Source organism: Protopterus annectens, chromosome 6.part0 (genome assembly GCF_019279795.1).
Source record: "Protopterus annectens isolate FY-2018-M chromosome 6.part0, PAN1.0, whole genome shotgun sequence".
Classification (NCBI taxonomy): domain Eukaryota; kingdom Metazoa; phylum Chordata; order Ceratodontiformes; family Protopteridae; genus Protopterus; species Protopterus annectens.
Window position 1 is genome coordinate 1,296,985,384 of NC_056737.1, and position 26,339 is coordinate 1,297,011,722.

The window sequence follows — 26,339 nt, forward strand, 5'->3', positions numbered from 1 at the left end:
GTCAGTGCGGCAGGGGTATAAAAGAGCCAGCCGACGCCATCTTCTTCAGTCTTTCTTGCCGCGCGGTGCCCGAAGCAGAAGCAGTTCGCAAGTGCCGGTCGGCCAGCTCCTGAGATTTACGAAAATATTTCAGCCGAAGTCTTCTTGAAAGCTAAGTACCCCGTTGGGGAAACTTTTCTTGCCTCAGACCGATGTCAGACAACGTTAATAATTGCATTTCATGTGGGAAGCAAATACCGCATAAGGATTTCCACTCTTTCTGTATTCCTTGCGTAGGCCCAGACCACGACGTCTCGGCCTGCCGTTTTTGTGCTAGATTCAACAAACGCACTATTAAGCGTCGGGTGGAGTTCGCCCATCACTATTTTGGTAAAAAATGTAATTATATTATGTCGTCGGATACTCCGACTCCAGTTTTGAGTAAAAGACGCAAAGATAAGGACCGATGTACGAGGTCCGCGACTTCTACTGACACCACGTTAAGGCCGAATACCGGTTCTCCGGTTCTCGGCGAGGCACGTACGCAGCCCCTGAGTACCGATGACACTTCATTACCGGTGTCTTCTGTGCCCGAGGTCGCAGGCTCCTCGGCCCCCATTCCGACTACAGATACCGACGCCACTCTTGGGGAAACCCAGAGTTTAGACAGGCCTGCCATTTCTCAAGGTGTCTTCAGGCCTTCCTCCTTCTCTATTAAGGCTTTCACAAAATCTAAAGCAGCCATGAAAACTAAAAAACAAGGACCACAGACCCCCTCTCAAGGCCCCATGCCTAAAAAACAGATGCTCAAAATGGCTGAGGATTTGATTACTCTTATCAGGGGTTCTCAACCCCCCACAGACAAAAGGCCCAGATTAGAGGAAGACTACCCTTCCTCAGATCAAGCCTCTATTACCTCTGAACATTCTGAGGACCAGGAATATACATATTCTCCTTTTGAAGACTCTGATGCTGAGGAGTCTATTCCCTCGGTCTCCCCCCTGAGGACTACTCTTTTGGGGAAACCCTACATACTTTGAGGGAACATTTTCACTGGGAAGGCCAAGATTACTCAGATTCCAAGAAAAGGCTCAGGGATTTTCTCTTGTTCCCCCAGCATAGGCCTCTAGCTATCCCTCCTGTCTTAGATATATTAGATGATGTGTACACAGAAGCCAGCCTCAACCCAGATTTTTTACCTCCAGCTCCTGTTAAACCAGACAGGTATTACCGGGTACCTGATTCACACCAGTTCCTATACAAAAGCCATGCTGCTGACCCAGAAACTATTTCACAGGGTCCCAAGGGAATTAAGGCCTCTACTGCTAAAAACCCATTACCTTCAGAGAGAGATTCCAGAGCTTTAGAAAGGTGGGGGAAAAAGGTGTATACCAAGGCCACTTTAACCATGAGGGCATTAAACTGTCAGTTCCATATGTTAAAGTATCAACAGTTTTTATTATCTGAGCTGAAAAGCAAAATGATACAACCTGAGCAACCAGATTTAAAAGAGTTGCAGGATTTGTTGCATAGTGCAGAGCAAATGGGTAAACATACCTTGCAGTGTGGTTTTGATGCCTTAGAGGCCTCATGTAGAGCTGCTGTTACAGGGTCTGTCATAAGTAGACATGCTTGGCTCAAAGAACAAGCCTTACCAGATCATATCAAAGCTAAATTACTAGATGCACCTCTTCAAAAAGATGTATTGTTTGGTGTTAAAGCTGAGGAGGTACTAAAGAAAATGGAGGAAAAGGCAAGATCAATGCAAACAGTGAAAGATTTCCTGCAGGTACAACCTCCACGATGTCCTTCATGGATGCATCTGCAGTCATAACAAGTGGGTTGTCCTGTCGTCAGGCAGCCCTGCAGTCGGCCGGATTCCAAAGTCCGGGTCCTGATGTCGCACTCCACCCGCGTCATCTCTGTTGGTCTTGGTATAAAAGCATCAGCCGCCATTTTCCTCAGTCTTTCTTGCGTGGCGCGAAGCAGAAGCTGTTCGCAAGTGCCGGTCGGTCGATCCAGAGATTACTTCTACGAATACTACTTGAAGACTTCTAAAGCTAAGTACCCGGGGGACTCTTTCTTGCCTCAGCCGATGTCAGAAAAAGTTAACAATTGTTTAACCTGTGGGAAACAAATACCTCATAAAGATTTCCACTCTTACTGTCTGCCTTGTTTAGGCCCAGCCCACGACGTAGCAGCCTGTTCGCCTGTGCCTCTTTCAACCGGAGTTTGCAGAACAGTTTTTCGGTTCTGATTTTGCGTACATTATGCCGTCGGATCCTCCGACTACCCCAAGATAAAGACCGACACTTTCGCGGTCCGCGGTTCGCCGAAACCACGGTAAAGCAAATCATGCGAGTGTCTCGGTTTCGGAAACCGAAAACTGCTCAAAGTACAGCTGAACCTATTCTTACAACTGAGGCCCCTGCTACAACTCTTGAATCGACCTCAGAAATCTTACCCACTACGGTGGTTGATTTATCAGACACCATCCCTTGGATGTCTCTACCCCAGCACGTGGTGCTGCTAGGCCTCCAGCTGCCATGTCCATTAAGGCCTTAGCCAGGGCTAAAGCAGCCAAGACTACTAAAACAGTGCCTGTTAAACCCCCACATCCAGGCCCTCTTCTAGTTCTCAAATGCTTTCTTTGGCAGAAGATTTAATTTCTTTAATTAGAGGATCTCAATCTCATCCAGACAGGGCCTCTCAGCCCCAGAGAAGAGACCTAGGGCAGAGCCCCTGAGCCAGTGTCTTCTGATGATTCTGCTGATGAATCAGACATAACTGACCAGCCTGAGGCTCCCTTCTCCAATTTCGAAGATTCGGATGCAGAAGAATCCATTCCAGCTGCTTCCCCACCAGAAGAATTCTCCTTTGGGGAAACCTTGCATGCCATGCGAGAACAGTTCAATGGCAGCAACAGGATTTTCAGACTCCAGAAAAAGACTTAGGACTTTTCTGCACCTCCCACAGCACAGGCCCTTAGCTATACCTCCTGTTCTCTCTGTGGTGGATGATGCTTTCAATGATGTTTGCTCCGCTCCAGATTCTTTACCCCCAGCCCCTGCCAAACCAGACAGATTTTACAGGGTGCCAGATACTCATCACCACCTTTACAAGGCCCCACTTGCAGACCCAGAAACTATATCCCAGGGTCCCAAGGCAGTAGCCGACCACAGCTAAAAACCCTATTCCTTCTGAAAGGGAAGCAAGGTCACTAGACAGATGGGGTAAAAGGTCTACACTTCAGCTACTCTCTCAGCTAGAGCTTTAAACTGTCAGTTTCACATGATACAATACCAAGAGTTTATGCTTGATCAGTTAACTAAAAACTAACCACTGATGAATCTCTTGATAAGAAATATGTAATAGAGATGGTAAATAACATACAACAGGTTAGCAACCATTCCTTAAAATGTGGCTATGATGCACTGGAGGCTTCATTTAGATCAGCCATGACAGGCACAGTGATAAGAAGGCATGCATGGCTAAAGGAACAAGCTTTACGGATCATGTTAAAGCTAAGTTGCTAGATGCTCCTATGGACAAGACAAGTTTGTTTGGTACACCTGCCCAGCAGGTTATGAAGAAAATGGAAGAAAAGGCAAAATCTGTTCAAACTGTTAAAGATTTCTTGCAGGTTCAACCCCAAGGTTTAGCAGGAACTGGCCTGCCAAAAATTGGTCCTTTCCTGACTCCACAAGATTTCAAAGGGGCAGGAATAGACGTTCCAGAGGCAGAAACCAATCCAGAGGAGGTGCCTACAGAGGGCGACAGTGGCAAGGTAACAACAGAGGCACAGACACAGCCACTGCCACTACATCAGCACAACCACAGTGACTTAATCCTAAATCCGCCTACCAGGGAACAAATAGCAGCTCCTCTAGGCGGAAAGTTAACCTTATTTTCAAAGAACTGGCACTACATAACAAAGAAAAGTGGATTTTACAAACCATAGATCAAGGTTACCGGTTTCACTTCCACACTTTACCAGTCAAAGAGGAATGCCAAATCTACCTCCAAACCAAAAACAGAGGCTCTACAGATAATGGAGTTAGCAAACATGAGAGCTGTGGAAAGAGTGCCAACAGCAGAACAAGGAAAGGATTCTACTCCAGATTCTTCCTAGTACCAAGAAAGGAAAAAGTTGGAGACCAATTCTCGACCTGTCCACCTTAAATACATACATCATTGTCCCAAAATTCAAAATGCTGACCCTACAGCAACTTCTTCCCATGCTGGGCAAGGAGTCTTGGCTGGTAACTCTAGATCTCAAGGAGGCATACCTGCACGTCCCCATTCGACCAATCTGCAGAAGATACCTCAGATTTCTTGCAGGATCAGAGCACTATCAATTCTCAGCATTGCCCTTTGGCTTATCTACTGCCCAGAGTATTCACAAAATGCCTGGCATCAGTAATCGCCATTGCAGACTACAGGGAATTCAAATTTACCCATACCTGGACGACTGCCTGCTACAAGGGACAACAAAAGCAAGCTGACAACAGATTTACAAAGGGTCATTTACTTGCTACAAGGACTGGGATACACAGTCAATTTACAAAAGTCAAGGCTGATACCATCCCAAACAAGGACATTCTTGGGCTGAATTGGACACAGTACAACAAATGGCATTCCTGACTACAGAAAAACAAAAGAACTTCCTCTTTACTTCTTGGCACTAACAAAACTGAACAAGTTAACAGCAAGAAAAGTTCTGCAGGCCTTGGGCTTCATGGCATCATGCATAATCTTGGTCCCATTTGCCAGACTACATATGAGGAAACTACAGTGGTACCTAAAGAATTTATGGTCCCAACACAGGCACAGTCTAGAAACAGAAATCCCACTAATTCCATGCTTAAAACAGGAGTTCCTATGGTGGGCTCAGGCATGCCAGTCAAACCCAGGCCTACCCTTTCGCAGATGTCAACCAAGCCAGACCATCACAACAGACGCTTCAGACCTAGGATGGGGGCCCACATGCTGGACAAATGCGTGCAAGGATTGTGGACACAGGATCAACTTCACCTGCACATCAATCTAAAAGAAATGCTGGCAGTAAAACTGGCAATCCAAAAGTTCAAACCATTTCTCAAAGAGGGCCAGTTGATGATAAGGACAGACAACACCACAGTCATGTGGTACATCAACAAACAGGGAGGCACTCATTCATACCCCTATGCAGAATGACCTTGGAGCTGTGGACCCTGGCACTCAGCTACAACATTCAGTTACAGGCAATATTTGTACCGGGAAAGACAATACCCTAGCAGACATATTAAGCAGAACCACCGGATGCCCACGAATGGAAGCTGCACCGGACATCTTCAAGACCATCTCAAAGAAATGGGAATGCCACAGATAGACCTATTCGCATCACCTCTCAATCACCAGCTCAAAAATTCTGCACAAGGACATTCCACCCACTAGCATGGAAAGTGGACTCACTCTCTTTCAACTGGAAAGGCCTAACAGCATATGCATTCCCACCTCTTCCTTTGATACACAAGGTACTGCTAAAAATCAAGGAAGAACGTCCAAGGATAATCCTGATAGCTCCAAACTGGCCAAGACAACACTGGTACCCACTACTGAAGAGCATGTCTCGGAACAATATGTGGCCAATACCCCTGATGCCTTTGATGTTAACTCAGAACAACTACAGCATCATACATCCAAACCTAAAACGCTGCAACTGACTGCATGGAACATCACATAGCAGCAGCTAATCCAGAACTTTCCCAAAGAGTTAAAGACATTATTCTTGAAGCACGCAGACCTTCAACAAGAAGGAACTATGCTGGAAAATGGAAAAGGTTTGTCATTTGAGCACGGAAAGAGGAAAAGATGTGTCAAACATAGATATGCCTAACATTCTGGAGTATCTGGCGAACTTCTTCATTCAGGCCTGTCCTACTCCTCCATCAAGATACATGCATCAGCTATTTCAGCAGAATACAGCTTTGATCCACCTGTTTTTCGCACCCTTTGCTCAGATAGTTCCTCAGAGGAATCAAGAATGTAAAACCTCCAAGGAAACCACCATTACCAGCTTGGGATTTAAACTTTGTGCTAGAAAAGTTGACACTATCACCCTTTGAACCAGCAGCAACAGCAGACATACAACACCTGTCATGGAAAACTGCTTTCCTACTGGCAATTACTTCAGCAAGGAGGGTTTCAGAACTACAGGCCTTAATGGCAGTGCAACCCTTCCTAATCTTCCACCAAGATAGAGTGTCCATGAGGACTAATCCTACATTTATGCCCAAGGTGGTATCCAGAGTGTCTTTAAACCAGGCAATCCACCTACCTACCTTCTTTCCCAACCCACAAAACAGAGGGAAAGAATACTGCATACCTTGGATGTACATAGACAGCTACGCTACTACTTGGACAGAACAAAAATAGCAGAAAGACTGACCAACTTTTGTAGCCTATGCAACAGGAAGGGAAGGAAAAGCTATTTCCAAACAGACAATCTCCAAATGGATAGGAAATTGCATACGATACTGTTACTCCTTCCATGGAAAACCAATTCCACAGAACATAAGACCTCATTCTACAAGGGCAGCAGCCACTACCACAGCCTTCTTCAGGAGTGGCAACCAAAGACATTATTGAGGCGGCTACTTGGACCTCCGTGCATACATTTGCCAAGCATTATAATTTGCCTCTATATTCCAGATCCCGAGCAGGGTTTGCCACTGCTGTACTGCAAGGATCCTAAACACACCATAATCTACTTTTATCCTCCTCCCTAGTTGGCTATGGTATTCTACCCACTTGTTATGACTGCAGATGCATCCATGAAGGACATAGTACAGTTTTGTACCTACCATAAATGTAGATGTCCGAACTGGATAGCATCTGCAGTCAGGATTACCCTCCCTCCTTCCCCTCTGTGGTACTCCTAGGGTGTTTACCCTCCTAATAGCTAGCTGTTGGGGGGGGGAGTCTTTTATGGTGTATTTGTTTGTATATATGTACATATATGCTTATTGTTGTGTTTACCTCTATCTATTTGGAAACATTGGCATCTATCCAAATTTTTAGCCTGCAAGAGGGCTACTGGCATCTGGGGCAAGAAACACTGAGGAAAATGGCCGGCTGATGCTTTTATACCAAGACCAACAGAGATGACGTCGGGTGGAGTGCGACATCAGCGCGGACCCGGACTTTGGAATCCGGCCGACTGCAGGGCTGCCTGACGACAGGACAACCCACTTGTTATGACTGCAGATGCTATCCAGTTCGGACATCTACATTTATGGTAGGTACAAAACTGTACTTTTCAGCAGAAACTGACCTTCAAAAAATTGGTCCTTTCCAGCCACGGACAGACCTCAAAGAGGCAGATACAGGCGCCCGAGGGGTAGAGGGCAATCTCAAGGATCATTCAGAGCCAGGCAATGGCAAGCACCAACCCCAAGAGGTGGAGAAGATAGATCACAGTCATTCAGAAAGCAGACACAATGACTTTCCCCTTTACCTGCCAAGCAAAGCTTTAATGGCAGCACCTTTAGGCGGAAAACTGGCATTATTCTCAAAAAATTGGCATATTGTCACAAAAGACAAATGGATCCTGGACATTATAGACAGAGGCTACAGATTCCACTTTCACACCCTTCCAAAAATGAGAGGCATGCCAAATCTGCCACAAAATCAAAGGGCAGAGGCACAAAAACAAATTTCAGCTCTCATGGACATGAAAGCTATTCAAGAGGTGCCTGCAAAAGAACAAGGTCAAGGGTTTTATTCCAGACTATTCCTGGTACCAAGGAAAGACAAAGATTGGAGACCTATTTTAGATCTATCCATCCTAAACACATATTTACAGGTACCAAAATTCAGGATGCTCACATTACAGCAGCTTCTTCCCATGCTGGGCAAGGAGTCTTGGCTGGTAACATTGGACCTCAAGGAGGCATACCTGCATGTCCCTATCAGACAAGATTGCAGAAGATACCTCAGATTTCTTGCAGGTTCAACCCATTATCAATTCTCTGCATTGCCCTTTGGCTTATCTACTGCGCTCAGAGTGTTTACGAAATGCCTGGCATCAGTAATTGCCTTCTGCAGACTTCAAGGAATACAAATATACCCATATCTGGACGACTGCCTGATCCAAGCGGACAGCAAGGACATACTACTGAAACACCTGGCCTTTGTAATAAGACTGTTGAACTTTCTGGGATACACAGTCAACAAAAAGAAATCAAAACTAATACCCTCTCAAACAATAATTTTCCTGGGTGCCAGCTTGAATACAAACACCCAGATGGCCTACCTCACGCCAGACAAACAAGGGCAACTATCTCAATACTTCAGCAAAATGGCAACCTTCACCAGGCTGACTGCAAGGAAAGTCCTGCAGGCTCTGGGATTCATGGCATCTTGCATCCTGATAATCCAAAAGAATGGCACAAAAAAATTTGCCATATCCTTTCCGTGGGACTACCAGCGTTTGTTACGACGAGTTACTCAACAAAAATGATAATCCATTTAATATATCTGGATGTCATCATGAGGACAATAATAATGAAGCTGTTTCAGCTCAACGTGAACAACTTCTGAGGCTACTAAGAAGGTACAAATCTTTGCAATTAGAAAATTGTTATTTTCATAGGTGCATTGACCTCAGCATAGTTCCAAAGGGGTTAAGATTTTTTAAATGTCCTAATGGAGTTGGTCTGGGTAATCCCATGTTTAGTACATTAGTATCGTTTTTCAATGAGGCTGGTTTAAAGTTCTTAAAATTACTAATTGACAATAACATTGAGAAAATGAAGCTACTACGAACTGAAATTAATAATGTTGAAGCTTTCATAAAATCTAGAATTTCTAATGATAGCTTCAATTCACTTTTCAAAGTGTTTTCTAATGAAGTAGATACACATGCTTCTGAGGTAATTAGCCGGAAGCATTCAAAACTAAGACGGGATATTGCTTCCTATAACAACAGGACAGCTTACAATAATTTTGCCCTTAACATCCGCAACACTAAGACTAACGGACATTTTCCATCTACAGCTGACAATTCTGATCGACGTTCTTTTAGTGACATTGTCGTTGCTGCAAACACACGAAGCAGCAATTCTTGTTTAAACAGTAAAGAAAATGCTACTGATTTTTCTGACATGGTTGCTATTTGTAAAGTGTCGACTGATAACGCCACCAGTTCTTCTGGAAGTAAAGCTGTTAATATTGAACAGCAAAATGTCTCTACAAATAGACATTCTCCATTAAAGACAGTTAAAGACAGTAGTATTAAGAACCAAAATACCAGTGATTCATTGATTACCAAGAAGAACCAAGTGAGCAATGGAAATAGATTGACTGTATTGACTCGCAGTCGTACTTTTTTGGAGTCGAATTCGTCGGGGGACGAGGCCTGACTGAATCAATAAATTGTTTTAATGTTATTAATTTAACAGGACATGTATTTACTGATGCTGAATTAACTGTTTTGAAGTATGGTTTCACATTTGTTCCTTACAGCAAAGCTAATTACAGTAAGACTGTCATCGATTTAAAAAAGTTTACCAGAATTTTGAATTTAACATATTTAATGAATGAAATATCCAATTCTGACAAAATTTTGATTAAACCTTCAACTTATACACCTAGATTACATCATACTATCAAGGTGTTTGAAGATTTATGTATGGAAGATTTAAATAGAATACTAAAAAATAATAACAGGTGTGGTAAGGATAACTTAAATGTTAATGAAAGAAAGGCCATAAAAAATCTTAAAGCTTTGAGAAATACATATAGATTCATGAAAAGTGACAAAGGCTCCAATATTGTCATTATGGAGCAATCTATTTATCAAACAAACATGTTAAAAATTTTGAATAATGAGGAAGAATATCAACTAATAAGTTTATATGAAATTCGTAAACAATTTAACTTTATTAATTCATTATTATATGATTTATTAATGTCAGGTCGCATTAGCATTGATTTGTACAACTTTTGTGTAGTTGAAAATCCAAAAATTGGTGTTGTTTTTGGCATACCAAAATTACACAGAGACCCAAAAAAAACGCCTTTCAGACCCATTGTGTCATCTCCACATTCTGTAACAGAAGGTATTTCCCTAGTTATTGATGCCATGCTGGGGCCATTATTGAATAATGATTCTTCTTTTATAAAAGATTCTTGGCATTTTTTAGAAAAAGTTAAAACGTTTTCTAACAGTAAAGTTTTTGATCCAGCTAAGCACATTATCTTCACACTTGACGTAGTATCCTTGTATACATGCATTCCGCATGAAGGAGGTATAGAAGTAATACGTTGGTATTTGACTAAAAAGAAATTATTTCCAAACCACGTCATTCAAACTATATGTGAATTTTTAGAAATTATACTGGAGAATAACTTCTTTATGTTTAACAACAAATATTATAAACAAAGGAGAGGCATAGCTATGGGGTCTTCTGCAGCCCCAGCCTTTGCCAATATAGTGATGGCATGGTGGGAAAATGAAATTTTAACATTGTTGAGTGAAAAAGTTAATGTTATTTTTTATAGTAGATTTATTGATGACTTGATCTTTATTATAGAAGGTGATCACCTTCCATCTCCTTCCATCTCCAAAATTGATGATAACACTATTGACATGTTTTTAAATGACATCAATATGGGTTCTGAATTTTTGAAATTCACCAAAGGTGACAGCGGACTGTTAGTGAACTTTTTAGATGTGTGTTTATGGTGGGATGTAGATGCAAACAGATTTCATAGTAAAATACATAGAAAACACACATTCACCAATGGTTATCTACACCATAAAAGCTGTCATCCTAGACATGTGATCAATAACATTCCAAGAGGTCAATTCATTCGAGCGTGTCGGATGACCACACGGATTAACGATTTGGTTAATGAGTTTCATTTTATAACATCCATGTTTTTGGATAGGGGTTACAACATTGATGTGTTATTCAAGGATGGTACTGACATTTTTAGCAAATGTCATACCAAATATTCAGCCATTCTCAACGATTCACAAAGCATTAATTCTATTCCAAATAGTCACCACAAAGAAGGAAGTTTTAATTCTAAAGTTGTTTGCTCCTTCGATATGAGTGGAGACATGAATAGTATTTTATCTGTATTTAACGCTAATTGGAAAGTGATTCAAGGAAACATTGATATTACAAAAATAATAGGATATAAACCACAAATTGTTTTTAGAAACACTAATAATATCAAAAAAATGTTAGAGTGTAATGACTTCTTTTTAGACAGTAATATCACGGTTAAGAAAGGCATGTTCTGCTGTGAAGGATGCAGAATTTGTCGGTACATTTCAGTAGGACCATATATTTCAGTGGTCAACAGTGACAGGACCATTAAAGTTCCTGGTTTCATCAACTGTCATACTAGTGGTGTAGTTTATATTGGAATGTGTACCTCTTGCCCAGCATTCTATATCGGAATGACTACACGTAGTTTGGCCACTCGTATTAAGGAACACATTTACAGTATAAAATGCAAGGATGAGAATAATGCTTTATATAAGCATTCAGTTGATTGTTTATTTTTTAAAAAATTTGTGTTCTCAGTATTGGAAGTATGTAAACCAGATAAAAGGGCAGGGGATTTTAGAAATTATGTTGAACGTAGAGAGACAACATGACAAGTCAGATTATCTTCTGACAAATATCCAGGTTTAAATGACACAGTCAGTGTTAAGTGTTTTTAAAATACCGTGAATTAAGTATTAAAAAAGAACAAGATTTATTAAGGTTCTTTGGAAATTGATGTGTATTTTTAAATTTTAATTGGTTTGTTTAATTGATTGATTAAGTCTGTATTTAAGAAGTCACTGTGTTTTAATTTACTTGTATTCTGATGAAGTCGTGAGATGAAAGCGGTGAATACATTTTTGTACGCTATTTTGGTGCTTGCCTAATTGAGTACGCTATTTTGGTGCATTTCTAACTGAGTATCTATTGAGGTTTTTACTTCTGCCTACTTTCCTTGGAGCATCTTGCATCCTGCTGATCCCATGTGCAAAGCTGCATATGAGGAAACTTCAATGGTACCTAAAAAAACATATGGTCTCAACACAGCCACAGTTTGGAAACAATTATACCACTCATTCCATGTCTTCAAAAGGAATTTCTGTGGTGGGCTCAAGCATGCCAAAGAAACAAAGGTCTCCCTTTCTGCATACCTCAAGAAAATCAAATCATTACAACAGACGCCTCGGACTATGCCTGGGGGCCACACATGAAAGATCAGTCCATTCAGGGAAAATGGTCCCAAAAAGAGAAGCATCTACACATCAACCAAAAGGAAATGCTAGCAGTGCATAATGCTATTATGGCCTTCAAAGACCTACTGCATCCAGGCCAGCTATTGATAAGGACAGACAACACCACAGTGATGTGGTACATAAACAAACAGGGGGGAACTCATTCATACCCCCTGTGCAGACTAGCTATGACCCTTTGGAACACAGCTCTGGAACTGCAAATCCAACTTCAGGCACAATTCCTGCCAGGGAAGGAAAACACACTGGCAGACAGCCTAAGCAGAAATTTGACAAATCCACACGAATGGAAGTTGCATCCTCAAGTTTTCGCAAAGATTACTCAGGCATGGGGACAGCCAGACATAGATCTCTTTGCTACCCACAGAAATTACCAACTGAAAAAATTTTGCTCAAGGACCTATCATCCACAGGCCTGGAAAGTGGACGCACTTTCTTTCAATTGGACAACATTGACCATCTATGCCTTTCCGCCTCTCCCTCTGCTGCCCAAAGTTCTATTAAAAGCCAGAGCAGAGAGGCCGAAAATGATTCTCATTGCTCCAGACTGGCCAAGACAACACTGGTATCCACTCCTGAAGAGCCTGACGCATTCCCCACCATGGATCCTACCTCTAGTGCCTCTTCTGTTGTCCCAGCACAACTTCAAAACTCTTCACAGCCAGCTCAAAACCCTAAATCTAGCCGCATGGAGAATCCCTTGATTTCCCAACAGACCCTCCTCTCCAAGGAGGTGCAGGATGTCATCTTGGAGGCCAGAAGACCTTCTACTAGAAAAGCCTACTCCGCCAAATGGAATCAGAAAAAGGGCCAGAATCCTTGGGTAATAAATATACCTCAAATATTACAGTACGTAGCTGAGATGTTAAACAGTGGACTGGACTTTCCTTCTCCTCCATCAAAATCCATGCTTCAGCCATTTCTGCACAATACAACACAGATCCTCCTTTATTCTCTCATCCTCTCTTAAGGCAGTTCCTCAGAGGGGCTAAGAATATAAAACCCCCAAGGAAACCACCAGTCCCTGCTTGGGACCTCAACTTCATATTGGAAAAACTGACCCTTCCACCATTTGAGCCAGCTGCTTCAACAGAACTACAATATTTGTCATGGAAAACAGCCTTCCTTCTGGCTATCACCTCAGCACGCAGTGTTTCGGAACTACAGGCCCTCGTGGCTGTGCAACCTTTCATCATTTTCCATCAGGACAAAGTTTCCTCACAAACCAACCCTACCTTTATGCCAAAGGTAGTATCCAGTGTAGCCTTGAATCAGACTATCCACTTACCTACCTTTTACCCTAACCCACAAAACAAAGGGGAAAGACTACTGCATTCCTTGGACATTCACAGACAACTACGTTATTATTTGGACAGGACAAAGCCATTCAGGAAATCCGAGCAACTCTTTGTGTCCTATGCTACAGGTGCTCAAGGAAAGGTTATCTCCAAACAGACAATCTCAAAATGGATAGCCCACTGCATACACTTTTGTTACTCATTTCATGGAAAAGCTGTGCCTTCAACCATCAGGTCCCACTCCACAAGGGCCACAGCTACCTCTGCAGCTTTCCTCAGGGGGGTTCCTACCAAGGACATTTTGGAAGCAGCCACTTGGAGTTCAGTGCACACTTTCTCCAAACACTATCACCTTCCACTTTACTCAAAATCTAGAGCGGGATTTGCCACAGCTGTCTTGCAGGGCATCCTTGCTCCTCCTAGTTCCACTTAGTGCCTGCCACCCCTACTTAGCTTTGGGATTCTACCCATCTGTTATGACTGCAGCTGTATGCACGATGAACATAGTACAGTTTTTTACCTACCATAAATGTAGATGTTAGAGTGCTCATACAGCTGCAGTCCAGGTTTCCCTCCCTCCATCCCCTCTTAGGACAGGCCTTATGGCAAACACCTTCTCATACAACCTATTTGGGGTATTCTTTTATGGTGTATTTGCTTGCAAACTACTTTTTTTTGATTATTCTATATTGCATGATTACATAAGTTTATGTTTTGCCTTCCTTCTGGGGGCACCTGACATCTGGGGCAAGAAAAACTGAAGAAGATGGCGTCGGCTGGCTCTTTTATACCCCTGCCGCACTGACGTCAGGGAAGAAGCAACGACAACCGACGCCAGACCTAGACTTTGGAATTCGGCCGACCGAGGACCCGCCTGACGGCAGGATAACCCATCTGTTATGACTGCAGCTGTATGAGCACTCTAACATCTACATTTATGGTAGGTACAAAACAGTACTTTACTTTACTGGCATAATGTGTACTGCACTTGTCCCAACCCTTTACAATGAAGGAAGTGCTTTAGGCCTTAGAGAATGCTCAAACATGGAAGACCTCCACCCTGGATGGGTTGCCAGTTGAAATTTATCAGATTGATGAATTACCCTTTGCAGCTAATTTTGCTTCAGTAGCCAGTGAAGTAATGTACATCGCGGTGGTGGTGCTGCGGTAGCATTGTCGCCTCACAGTAAGACACTGTCCGATTCGATTCTCAGCTAGAGCGTCTTCTGCGTGTAGACATGCGTGAATGGGCGTACCTTCGTTGAAGGTTGTGCGTCAGGGCTGGTAACTCGGCACGTAATGATCAAATACCAATCATTAGCGGACCGGAGTTCCGCTGTGGCTACCCCTAACCGGGAAAAGCCAAAAGACACAGTAGCAGCAGCTAGTGAAGTAATGTAGACTGTTTTCATCCTGAGATCTTGGCAGCAAAGTATGTTAGTGCTGATAATTGGCAAGGGTTTCTTACAAACAACTTCCTATAGACTCATATCAGTCTTGATCCATGATTATAAACATTTTACCTCTTTGTTGGCCAGGAGAATAGTCCCATTATTGCCGGGACTGATGCATTTAGATCATACAGGCTTCTTCATTTGACAGTCTAAAGCATCTCTGGTAAAAGAACAGGCTTTTAAGCTGCATCAGAAGCTATTTGTTAGTTTGGCTGCTGAAAAAGTGTTTAACAGGGAAAGGCACTCCTTCCTATTTGTTGTATTGGAGAGATTTGGCTTCCCGTCAGTTACTGTTAAGCTTCTTAAGACTATATCGAGATGCTAGACTTAAAATCAAGGTAGATCCAAGACTATCAAATGCTATCCCACTCAAGACAGATACCAGGTAGGGATGTCCTGCCCCCTTTTTTATTTGCCCCGTATAATAATCTGCCTGCTACAAGCCTTAGGTTCATAGATAGGTACTAGGCTACCTGCCCTAGGGCATTTATAAGCCTAGCCAGAATGTGTTGGCTTTCGCCACCCTTTTAGACTAGATTCCTGAGCCTCTGTCCAGCAGGGCCATAGAAGTGATCCCAGGAGTAAATTTACGATTTCCTATCCACTCATCAAGATTCCTCTTGAAGAGGGTCAGCGAGGGGCTCTGCCTAACATGAACCGGGATTCTATTCCAGAGCGAGGGAAGCCTCTGGGATATGAATCTGTCCCTCCAGCATGCCCTATTTATTGTTGTGCTGAGGTTTAAATCCATGGAGCGTGTAGCTCTAATAGGTTTGGCTTTCTTGAGGTGGAGCATGTCCATTAATGCCGGGTTAGACGTGGCCTTGTATGTCAGGCAGAGATCGTCTCTGAGTAGGCGGTAAGCAACTGAGTAGAGCTGTTTTTTTTTTAGTCGAGTAGCATAGGGCATCTGTTTGAGGCCCACGATCCTCTTGCTGAGGTACTTTTGAGGTCTCTCCAGCTGTTGCAGGTGTCTGGTAAGATGCATCCGAAATGGGGCGTTGTACTCAATTAAGGGCCTGATGAGCAATGAGTAGAGGGGCACAATGACCTCTCTTGATCTAGATGTGAACCCTTTTGTGATTAGGTAAGCTATATAGAAGGTTTTTCTAACCACTTTGGCAATGTGATTGTCAAAGGAGAGGTTACTATCTACTTGGCTCCCCGGATCCCTAATTACTTCTTCCGTACTTAGTGGATTACCTCCTATGTGGTAGTTTGTGGGCAATTTGTTTTTCCCAAAAGGGATGACTATGCACTTTTTGGCATTTAGCTTAAGGCCATGGTTTTGGCACCAGGTATCCGTCTCTGTAAGACCCTTCTGGAGGATGCTTGTGTCGGCCAGAGAGTCGATTATGGCTCCCAGCTTGCAATCATCTGCGAACTTGGTCAGCCACAGTCCTCCCATGCTTGCCTGTACTTCAGAGAAGTATATACCTAACAAGAGGGGTCCCAGGACTGAGCCCTGTGGGATGCCACTTGTAACCGGTTTAGAGTCGGACATGGCACCGGAACTCTGACCATGTGAGTTCTATCCCTGAGCCAGTTTGCAACCCATCTTGTGACATATGGCTTGATATTTAAGCTGGTAAGCTTATTTATGATGCCAGAGTGGGGTATTGTGTCGAAGGCCTTTGCGAGGTCCAGGTAGGCTGTGTGGACTACCTTTCCCTCATCTATGTCTTTGGTAGCTATTTCAAAAAAGTCAGCTAGGTTTTGGAGGCAAGATCTGCCTTTAACAAAGCCGAATTGGGTAGGGTCCAGTGTCTGGAGGTTCCCGATGTCTTTGTTTATAAGATCCATGATGATGCGCTCCATAGCCTTGCAGACCAGGCTAGTCAGGCGTATGGGGCAATAGTTTCCGGGATCCGTTGTGGCGCCATCTTTGTGGAGCGGAATTACTGTTGCTGTACGCCATTCTTTGGGTACATAACCTATGGTAAGGCTGAGTTGGAACAGTGAGTTTATGTGAGGGTTTAGTTCTTTTTTGAGCTCGTGTAAGACGCAGCCTGGGATACCATCCAGTCCCATTGATGCTGTGTTTTTTTACTTTGGAAAGGGCTGCTTTCACCTGTGTGTCTGTGATAACTGGGGGACTGCATTCTTCTGGAATAGACACAGACCATTTTGGGGGGAAGGGGGGGTAAAGTTTGCACTTAACCTGTCCACCAGGATGCTGGCAATGTCAGTGGGTTCGGTGTATTTTGTGCTATGTTGCACCAGCTCAGAGCAGATCTGAGAGTTGCCACCCAGATTCTTGACATAGCTAAAGAACACCTTGTGATTATCTTTAGAGTCTTTGGCGATTTTTCTTTCGAAGTTAGCCTTCAATGATTTTATGATTGAGCGAAGTTTCTTGCTAATACTGATCAGGAATGCCTTCCCTTTTTGGGATTTTGCCCCGTCATGTAATAGTTTCCTCCTTCTGTTGTATAGCTTATTTATGGCTGGGGTCCACCAGACTGGTCTCCTGTGTTTGGAGGAGTGAGTCTTGGTTTTACTTAGGATGGCATGATCCATGCATTCCTGTAAGTGCTCATAGAGTGCATTTGTAAAGGATTCTGTGGTTTGGATAGCATTTTCCATTTGCCCGGGGGCTTTGAAACTTTCCACCTCGGTCTTGAGAAGTGTGAAGTTTGCTTTTGAGAGATTTTTCACAGTGGTTTCCTTGGCCGGGGGTGGGGTCGGAATGTGGATGTCCATTGTGATTAGTTTGTGGTCTGATCTTACCAACGAGGGGTTTATCTCTGGTCTGGAACAATGATCCCCCATGTTGGTGATGACCAGGTCCAGTATGTTGTCCCCTCTTGTGGGAGTGGTGACCAGTTGTTACATGGCGTTTGAGTTTATAAACTCCAGGAACCGTTAGGCAAAGGAGTTGGGACATGAGTAGTTTTCCCAGTCAATGTTTGGGTAGTTGAAATCCACCAAAATCATGGTGTTTGGTGAGACTTTCATATTCTCCAATGTTCTCAGGAATGCCGAGTGGGGGTCCTGAGACAAGGTGGGTGATCTGTAGCATGCTACAAACTGAAAAGCAGTTTTGCCGACTGTTAGTTACACCTGGAGGGCCTCTGATGCTTCGTGCAGTGCCACTAACCTGGAGATGTGGGTATCCTTGATGAAGATGGATACTCCCCCGCCTTTAGTATTTTGGTCTGAGTTCTGGGGCCGAAAAGTATGGTATGAGTTGAATCCTGGTAGTGCTGGGGTGCTCTCTGGAGCCTTGAACCAGGTTTCTGTTACTGCACAGATATCGATTTTCTCCATACTGTGGAGTGCCTCGAGTGCGTGAATCTTGAGGTTTAGACTTCTGGCTTTGAGTAGCATTACCCTTAGTTTTTTGTTTCTGGCACTGTCTATGGAGGTGGTTTTGTCTTTTGAGCCTTGCCTAAAAAAGGCATTATGGGGGTGGCAAGAGCCTTAGCCAGTATTCGAAAACCTAAGGGTGACAGATGCACGCCGTCCCTGGAAAAGCAACGTGGTTTGTCAAGCATGTCATCCCAGTCTGACAGACACTGGATCCCCTTTGAATGACACCAATAACTTAGCCAATTGTTAAAATTGATCATTTTGTCTTTATACTGTGGCATCATTCTTGGTGAGGGCAAGATGCTACTCAGGGTCAGGGTCATACCGGCCTGGGCTATATGATCAGAGAGCTCCTCTATGTCTCTTTTCATGTAGTCCAGGGAGGTACGTCTCGGGTCATTCACGCCAACATGGACAAATGACAGAGTCATATTTGTACCTGCTGTGGAGTGACCTGAGTGCTTGTGTTATGTGGCGGATCCTGGCACCCGACAGGCAGCTTACAGTGACCTTCTTTTTGTTCAGTCTGGTGAGCGGGACGTCAGCGTGCCTGACAATAGAGTCTCCTATTACTAGTGTATTAGGTGCATTATTTAGCCTTAAGGGCTGCTTCTGTGTGGCACACTGACTTTGTGAAGTATGTGATACGTGAAAGTTGTTGTGGGGTAGTGGTTGCTTGGATGTCTGCTTTGAAGGTCTCTGCTGCTTTGGCAGATTTTTATTTAGAGCCTCCAAGTATGTTTTTGTGAGTTTGTGTCATGTTTGCTGATGCGATTGGTCTATGTGAGACTGGTTGTGTAGTGCGAGTGGTTTCCTTCTCCTCCTGACTGACTGTGCCAGTCTTGGTTTGAGAGAGCTCGGCCTCCAGTTTGGCTGTATAGTTGCATCTCTCACATACATTTGAGTTTGTTGGAAGGAGGGTTGTCTGTGTACATAAGGCAATTGTAACATTGCCTCAAGATTCCCAGATTCACCAGCTGGACTGGAGTGTATACCTGAAACTGCACTTTGGACATGCCTGGATAGTTTAAAAACTGATTTTTTGATTGTCCGGAATGGACGAATAGGGAGCCTTGTACTTCAGGGTAGTAAAAGGGGGTGTAGTGCTATAGTTTGTTAGTGCTTACTGAGGTATTTGAGCAAGTGCTGGGCTGTAGAAGGGAGGTAGAGTGCTTGCTTTGAGAGTTAGACTAGTTCTAAGGGAAAAATTGAAGAGCAGACTTTGTGGAGCCGAGAATCGTTTAAAACAGCTTAAACGGTGCTGTGCGACGTTGCGTGATGCGCAAATCTAGGTTTTAAGGCAGGGAACTTGAAAGAGATAGGAATTAGCCCAAAATGGGCCAATAAGCTACTAGTTGCTGGGCTGAGACCACTCTTCCAGGGACAGATAGGCTGCTCAAAGCTCCCCACTCTCACTGGTGAACAGAGAAGCTTCCTCCTATCCAAGTAAGGATATGGGCAACACAGGAACTTGTACCACAGCACAGAATTCAACAAAACTTGAAATCTGGACTACTCTAGTTCAGAAAAGGCGGGAAACAAGGATATTTTTTTTTTGCTTTTTTCCACAGAACAATAGTACTATACCCAGGAATGGTATTGTCAAACATTAGCAGTCTTTCCCTCTACGCCGATAACCTCTTCTTATTTTTACCTAACTCAGAAATAGAACTGGAAAAAGTGTTTAGAGAGATAATGCTTTGTGTTATAAGGTCAGCCAGACTGAAAAGGAAATAATCAAATTAATCTTTCAACCTGCAGCTGAATTTAGAGAAAGCTTCCCATTCCTTTTGACATCAGATCAGATGATTTATCTGTAAGGGTCACTCCGTCATCAACAAAGCAAAACATTACTTTCAGGCACTGACCCTAGAGGGCAAAGCGATGGGCACAACTTGCAGATTGAGACTACCTCAGACACCTAAGGAAGCGTCTCTTGGGCAGTCTCTGCAAGTTGTTAGTCTTGTGGAAAATTGCTTAAGAGCTAAATACATAGCTGGAAACCAGTAATCTTCTGTTTTTGATAAGCAGACGATCTTGAATAAATGGATACTCAAGTTGTTTCTGGCAGGGTATTTTTATGCATCAACAGGCAAATAAGGCATTCAACTGTTACCTTTATTTGTTACTGTTTTATGATTGTTGTTTGGGTAAGCACTCATGATTAATATGCTTGCCTACTGATTTTTTTTTTACCTCTGATTTGACAAGAAATGGTTTGTTATAAAAATGTGTCTTCTAAAACTTTTGTTTCTTTTCTTTTTTTCTTAGTCCCAGTGGTTCTGTGTTGTCCTGCCTGGAGCAGGTTTCAACATACCTGCTTATGGATGGAACATGCAAGTGCGGCTTGGAGTGTCCTCTCATTCTTCCCAAGGTAAAAAAAAAAAAAAAAAAAAGTGGGGGGTGTTTATTGGGTTGATTTCTGGTAAGCATTTGATTATCTTTAAACATGAATGTAATGTGAAGAAGTTCCAGTTGTTGTTTTCTTGCTAAAGAAAAGACAAGTTGTATTGAGCCATTTGATTCACAAAACTGCTGTGCTATGTGTTCTGCACTTTGATCAGCAGTGGTGATATATGCTAACAAAATTGGTTTGTGTAAGGTACTAGAAGCTTTATTAGCTGTTGTAAAAACTTGACAACTTTATTCTACTGCACATGAGTTTTTGGAGGAATGTCTAACATAATTTTGCCTCGAGGTGCTGTCAGAACATGTTGGTGTGTGGTCAATGCACACATTATGAAGATGCATGGAAATAATGATGAAAACATGTTACTGTTTGTTTTTTCTGTTTTTTAAATGTATCCATGTTATTGTTTAAAATGTGATTTAACAAAAATGTTTAAAAAGGAATGGTGTGATTCATGTTATTAACACAGTAATTCTTGAGAGTTGTTTTCTCTTTTATTTTGTGTTTTTCTGTAATTTTACACATGTAGGGCCCAGTTTACATTCGTGTAGCATTTCAATGCTGTTGTATTTAAATTTTTGTCTGTACTGTCTGTGAAGATTCTTTTCACTCAGTACTCCTTACCAGCTTGCATCTCCTGAGTTTGCAAATAGATCTTAATTAGCTGCTTTGGGTGACTTCAGCTATTACGTCTTAGTGTAGCAATACTTCCCTCCCGTATTATCCATTATACATGTTATCTAGTTAGACTTAAAGTACAGTGCTAGCTTAGATTTTGCTATTCTGCTGTACAAACTCCTGTAACTTATGGTATGTCTTAAACACATGCTTTAGTTTTTCTCATTATTAATTCACATTTTTCTGTTTTACACCCATGCCTGCCGACCGTCATACCTCCACCTGTTGGACTTAAGCCCATTCATTCTCATATTGGGGTGAGGCTTTCCACCAGATACAATAAGTTGAGAGCCTTCCATAGGGACTACTATCGTACAGGCAGCCATGAGAATGTTGTGTCCTTACTGGCATCTTGACTGAGCATATTTCGTTTAGTGGCCCTAACACCACTCCCCCTGCGCAAGAGAATAACTTACCTACTTCACTGCTGAGACTTATAATGCCTTCCCCTTAAAAGTGTATGCTGATGTACACTCTCTTTGAAGGCTATCCCAAGTGATGCCTTAGTGAGCCAAGTCCTGCAACCAGGGCATTTGCCGTATCCCCTCATTCAGTGGATTCTGACAGTATACATCCCACTCTGCCCCATTCGTCACTGGGATGAGCATGCCCATTCTTCCCTGCCAGCTCTGTCAAGCCTGCTTAACTGACATTTTCAGTGTAGTTAACTGTTAATACAAAGTGCCCTCCTGTGGCAGATGATGTCACTTCTTTCCAGGCTTCGCTCTTGCCCAAGAGTAAAACGAATGGATGATAAGACTGTTGCCTTTTCAGGAGCAGGTGAGCATACAGAGCCAGAGGGGGAGGGAGGCTTGATTGCCTTGGGAAAATGAAAAAAAAAAAAAAGATATTTGATTAAAGAGGATACTGAAGCATGCAGTTTTTATTCATATTTTGCAAAAAATGTATACAGTTTCTTTCTTAAATTTTTTTGAAGTTTTCTTGTACCCTGGTGACATTTCCAAGATTAAGCTAGTCACTTCTGTGTGTAAAAGTTTCTTTGAAACTAGAATTATCTCTCAACTTTCAAGCAGTCTCAGATTTCTTGGAGAAATTCATTGTGAAATTCTATAGTTAGGATAGCCTTTAACTACCCGTGACCTTTTTTCAGGTTCTTTGAGTGTACCTTTAAGTAGAACCATAGTACTAAAATGAAAATTAAATTAATAGAAAGAAGTGGAGGCAATTGACTTGACAACCCAGTCCCATGCAGAAACAGGGAAAATAAATTGATGTCCTCAGTGCTAAGGATGATATTGCACTGAAATTGCCCTGATTAAAGTAACGATCTCCGACAAGAATAGAGTTTCTGATTGGACATAGCTACAGCTTTTGATTCTGCAAGGCGCAGCATACTAATACACCACCTGAGTATAAAATGTCAAAGGAACTAGAATAACCAGTTTCAATAAGTTGTTTTGGCATGTCCTACACTATTTTACACTAGGTTAGATTATCAGGAGATATTAACATCAATTTATTTTTATGCAGATGGTGTTTAACTCTCTTTCTCCATTGCCATTAAGCAAAATTAATTCTAGGACTAAACTGATATTTGTTGTAAATTGCAAATTGTACAGCAGTTGGTGAACTGAGGATGATCTAAATTAATATTTGTATAAAATCCCAGACTGTATGCGAAGTGGCGCAAATGTGCTTGAGAAAATGAGTAAAACCACAAGCAGCGATGGTACATTGGATAGATGCCTTAAGTGTGCACACCTCTCCAGCTTCTTATTGTAAATAGTGTATCAGTTAACATCTGATTTAAAGAGAACCTATTCTCGAATGAATTGTGGTATAAAACAATACTGTACATAAAGCATTTATTTATTTATTTATTTATTTTTAGAGTCATGCCTTCTATGACATGTAACCATTAACCCCCTTAGGAGAAATCGTCTTTTTATTTTAATATATACTGTGCTTCATTAATTTCCAGTTTTAAACCTAGATATTCTGTGTAGTGAAAATTCCTTTTTTTTTTTTTCAAATTTTGAAAAAAAAAAAAAAAAAAATACCTGAAGCTGCTTAAATTACCCCATGAGTGTCTGAAAAATGCCTGTATGCCGTATGATTTATGTTTTGTTAATTACAGTCTGTTATGTGTTGCTGCAGTCTTATTTCAACTTGGTTGGTCATTTGCCCGTGTGCAATAAAGTGTAATTAAAACTAATGTTATAAATTAGTGTATGAGAATTTGTTTTTATTTGTTAACAAGGTAACTGGTCTGGAGACCCTTTTTGGTCATGACCTGGGCCTAAGAGGCAGTGATACAAATACAGTATATTACAATTTAAAAAACACAGTGTATAAAAGTTGTGCATAAGGGTTAAACTGTTAAATTAACAGTATAAGAAAGTACAATAAACACAGCTGTATTAATGAGACATGATTACAATATAATTGAGTATTATAAGCAAAACAGGGGTGTCTTAAGACAGCTGTGTAAAGATCAAAAATAGTTGAATGAAGATGAGGTGAAGTATAAATCACATGACTACTTGAAAAATTTGTCCAATCCAGTACTGTAGAAATGTGTTTGCTTACATTACTTGTTTACATTTATGTATGTCTTATTTGCGTGCCTGATTCTCTTCTTTCATGTTTGAAAATATGTGCTACTCAGTTTTTGTGCTAGGTTTCCTCCATTTGTCATAGAAAGTGATGGCATTTTAGGTAAAACTCCATCTAATACATTGTCTATAATTGTTTATCAGTGATCAATGCTATGTCCTTTCATGACATGAAAATTTGGTTGTAAAGTAAATGGTTTGTTGCTCTGCATCTTTGCCTGATTGAACATCAACAATGTTCTTCGTGTTTCACTGTTGCAGTCATCACACTTGGGTTATCTGCCTGCAGGTAGCCCTCAGTTGGCCCGAATACCAGAGACTTGGTATTTCTGCGTCGGTTGCTGTCGCTTCAGTACTGATGTCAGGTCGTCAGGGGTATACAAACAGGCAGCTGACGCCATTACATCAGTCTTTCTTGCAGAGGAGCCCAAAGCAGAAGCAGTTTGCACGAGTGCCGGTCGTCCGTTACCTCAGTCCAAAAAGAGACTCAGGGAATTTTTAGATTTACCTCAACATAGACCTTTAGCAATCCCTCCTGTTCTGGATGTTGTGGATGATGTCTTTATGGAATCCAGTCTAACTCCTGATACTTTACCTCCTGCTCCAAGGAAACCAGACAAAGTACTACAGAGTCCCTGACTCTCACAAATTTATTTTCAAAAATCCTGCTGCTGACACGGAGGTCATTTCCCAAGGGCCTAAAGGTATAAAAACAACTACAGCTAAGAATCTCACCCCTTCGCACAGGGATTCCCAAGATTTAGGCTGATGGGGTAAAAAAGTGTACACCTCTGCAACTCTCACCATTTGGGCATTGAATTGCCAGTTTCACATGCTGAAATACCAGCAGCATATTACGGAACTTATTAAGCAAAAATGATCTACCTTTACAGACTGTGCAGAAAATAAAGAATTACAAGAGCTTATGCATTCTGCAAGCCAAGTAAGCAAGCATACCTTGCAATGTGGCTTTGATGCCCTAGAAGCTTCTTGCAAGACAGCAGACACTGGCTCTGTACTGAGAAGGCATGCTTGGCTTAAGGAACAGACCTTGCCAGACCATGTCAAATCAAAATTACTAGACGCTCCTTTGAACAAGGACAATTTGTTTGGCACCAAAGCAGAAGAGGTTCTAAAAAAGTTGGAAGGAAAAGCTAAGTCTATGCAGACAGTCAAAGATTTTTTGCAAATGCAGCCTCCAAGATTCAGTAGGCATTGCCTCTCGAAACATTGGGCCTTTCCAGCCCTTTCAAGGCCATCTCAAACTAGACCCAGAGGAAACAGACCCCCCCCAGAATACAGTCTCAGGATATGCAGAGATCTAAGCAGTGAAGTGCCTCCATTTCTAAAACAGGGAGTGATAAGCCACCCCCTTATGAAAAGAATTCACAATGACTTCTCAACTCCACTCCTCACCTCTGCCCAATTACATGTGCCCCTAGGAGGAAAACTTGCCCATCATGCAAAAAACTGGACCTCCATAACCAAAGACTGATGGGTCCTCAACATTGTATCCCAGGGGTACAAATTTTACTTCTACTCACTGCCAACCCCAAAAGGGTTCCCAGACCTTCCTCCAAACCAGTGGGCAGAGGCACAAAACCAAGTTCAATCCCTGCTTTCCATAAGGGCAATTCAGCCTGTTCCTGCAGAACAAATAGGTCAAGGGTTTTATTCCAGACTTTTTCTGGTACCCAGAAAAGAGGGTACTTGGCGCCAATCCTAGATCTTTCCATTCTAAACACCTTCCTGATGGTACCAAAATTCCAAATGCTCACCCTTCTGGAACTTCTTCCTATGCTGTCCAAAGATGCCTGGTTAGCCACCGTAGAACTAGAAGAAGCCTATCTGCACATCCCTATCAGGGACTCATGCTGAAAATACCTATGTTTCAGGGCAGGGTCTATGTATTATCAGATGTTCTTCGTGTTTCACTGTTGCAGTCATTACATTTGGGTAATCTGCTGGCAGGTTGCCCTCAGTCAGCCTGAATTCCAAAGTCTTGGGTCCTGCGTCAGTTGCTGTCTCTTCTTCCATGACGTCAGGTATTCAGGTATAAAACATGCAGCTGACGCCATTTTCTTTAGTCGTTTGTTTCAGGGCAGGATCTATGCATTATCAGTTCTCTGCACTTCCCTTTGACTTATCCACTGCTCCCAGAGTCTTCACAAAATGCCTGGCTCCAGCCATTGCCTATTGCAGACAGAGAAAGATTCAAATTTACCCGTACTTGGATGATTGCCTGATTCAGGCAGACAGTCAGGAAAAGCTGTTGCAGCACCTGACATTTGTAAAGAACCTTCTAACCTCCCTGGGGTACACTATCAATGAAAAGAA

The 26,339-nt window shown here is 42.3% G+C and overlaps 1 protein-coding gene across 3 annotated transcripts in view; it reads left to right on the plus strand.

Annotated features, from left to right (window-relative positions):
* Positions 1-26,339, plus strand: part of MBD5 (methyl-CpG binding domain protein 5) — a 1,606,355-nt gene that overhangs the window by 618,246 nt on the left and 961,770 nt on the right. For all 3 annotated transcript variants that reach the window (XM_044074864.1, XM_044074862.1, XM_044074863.1), the window contains exon 4: positions 20,610-20,712. In XM_044074864.1, coding sequence (XP_043930799.1) covers positions 20,610-20,712 — 103 coding nt within the window. The remainder of the gene's footprint in view (positions 1-20,609; positions 20,713-26,339) is intronic.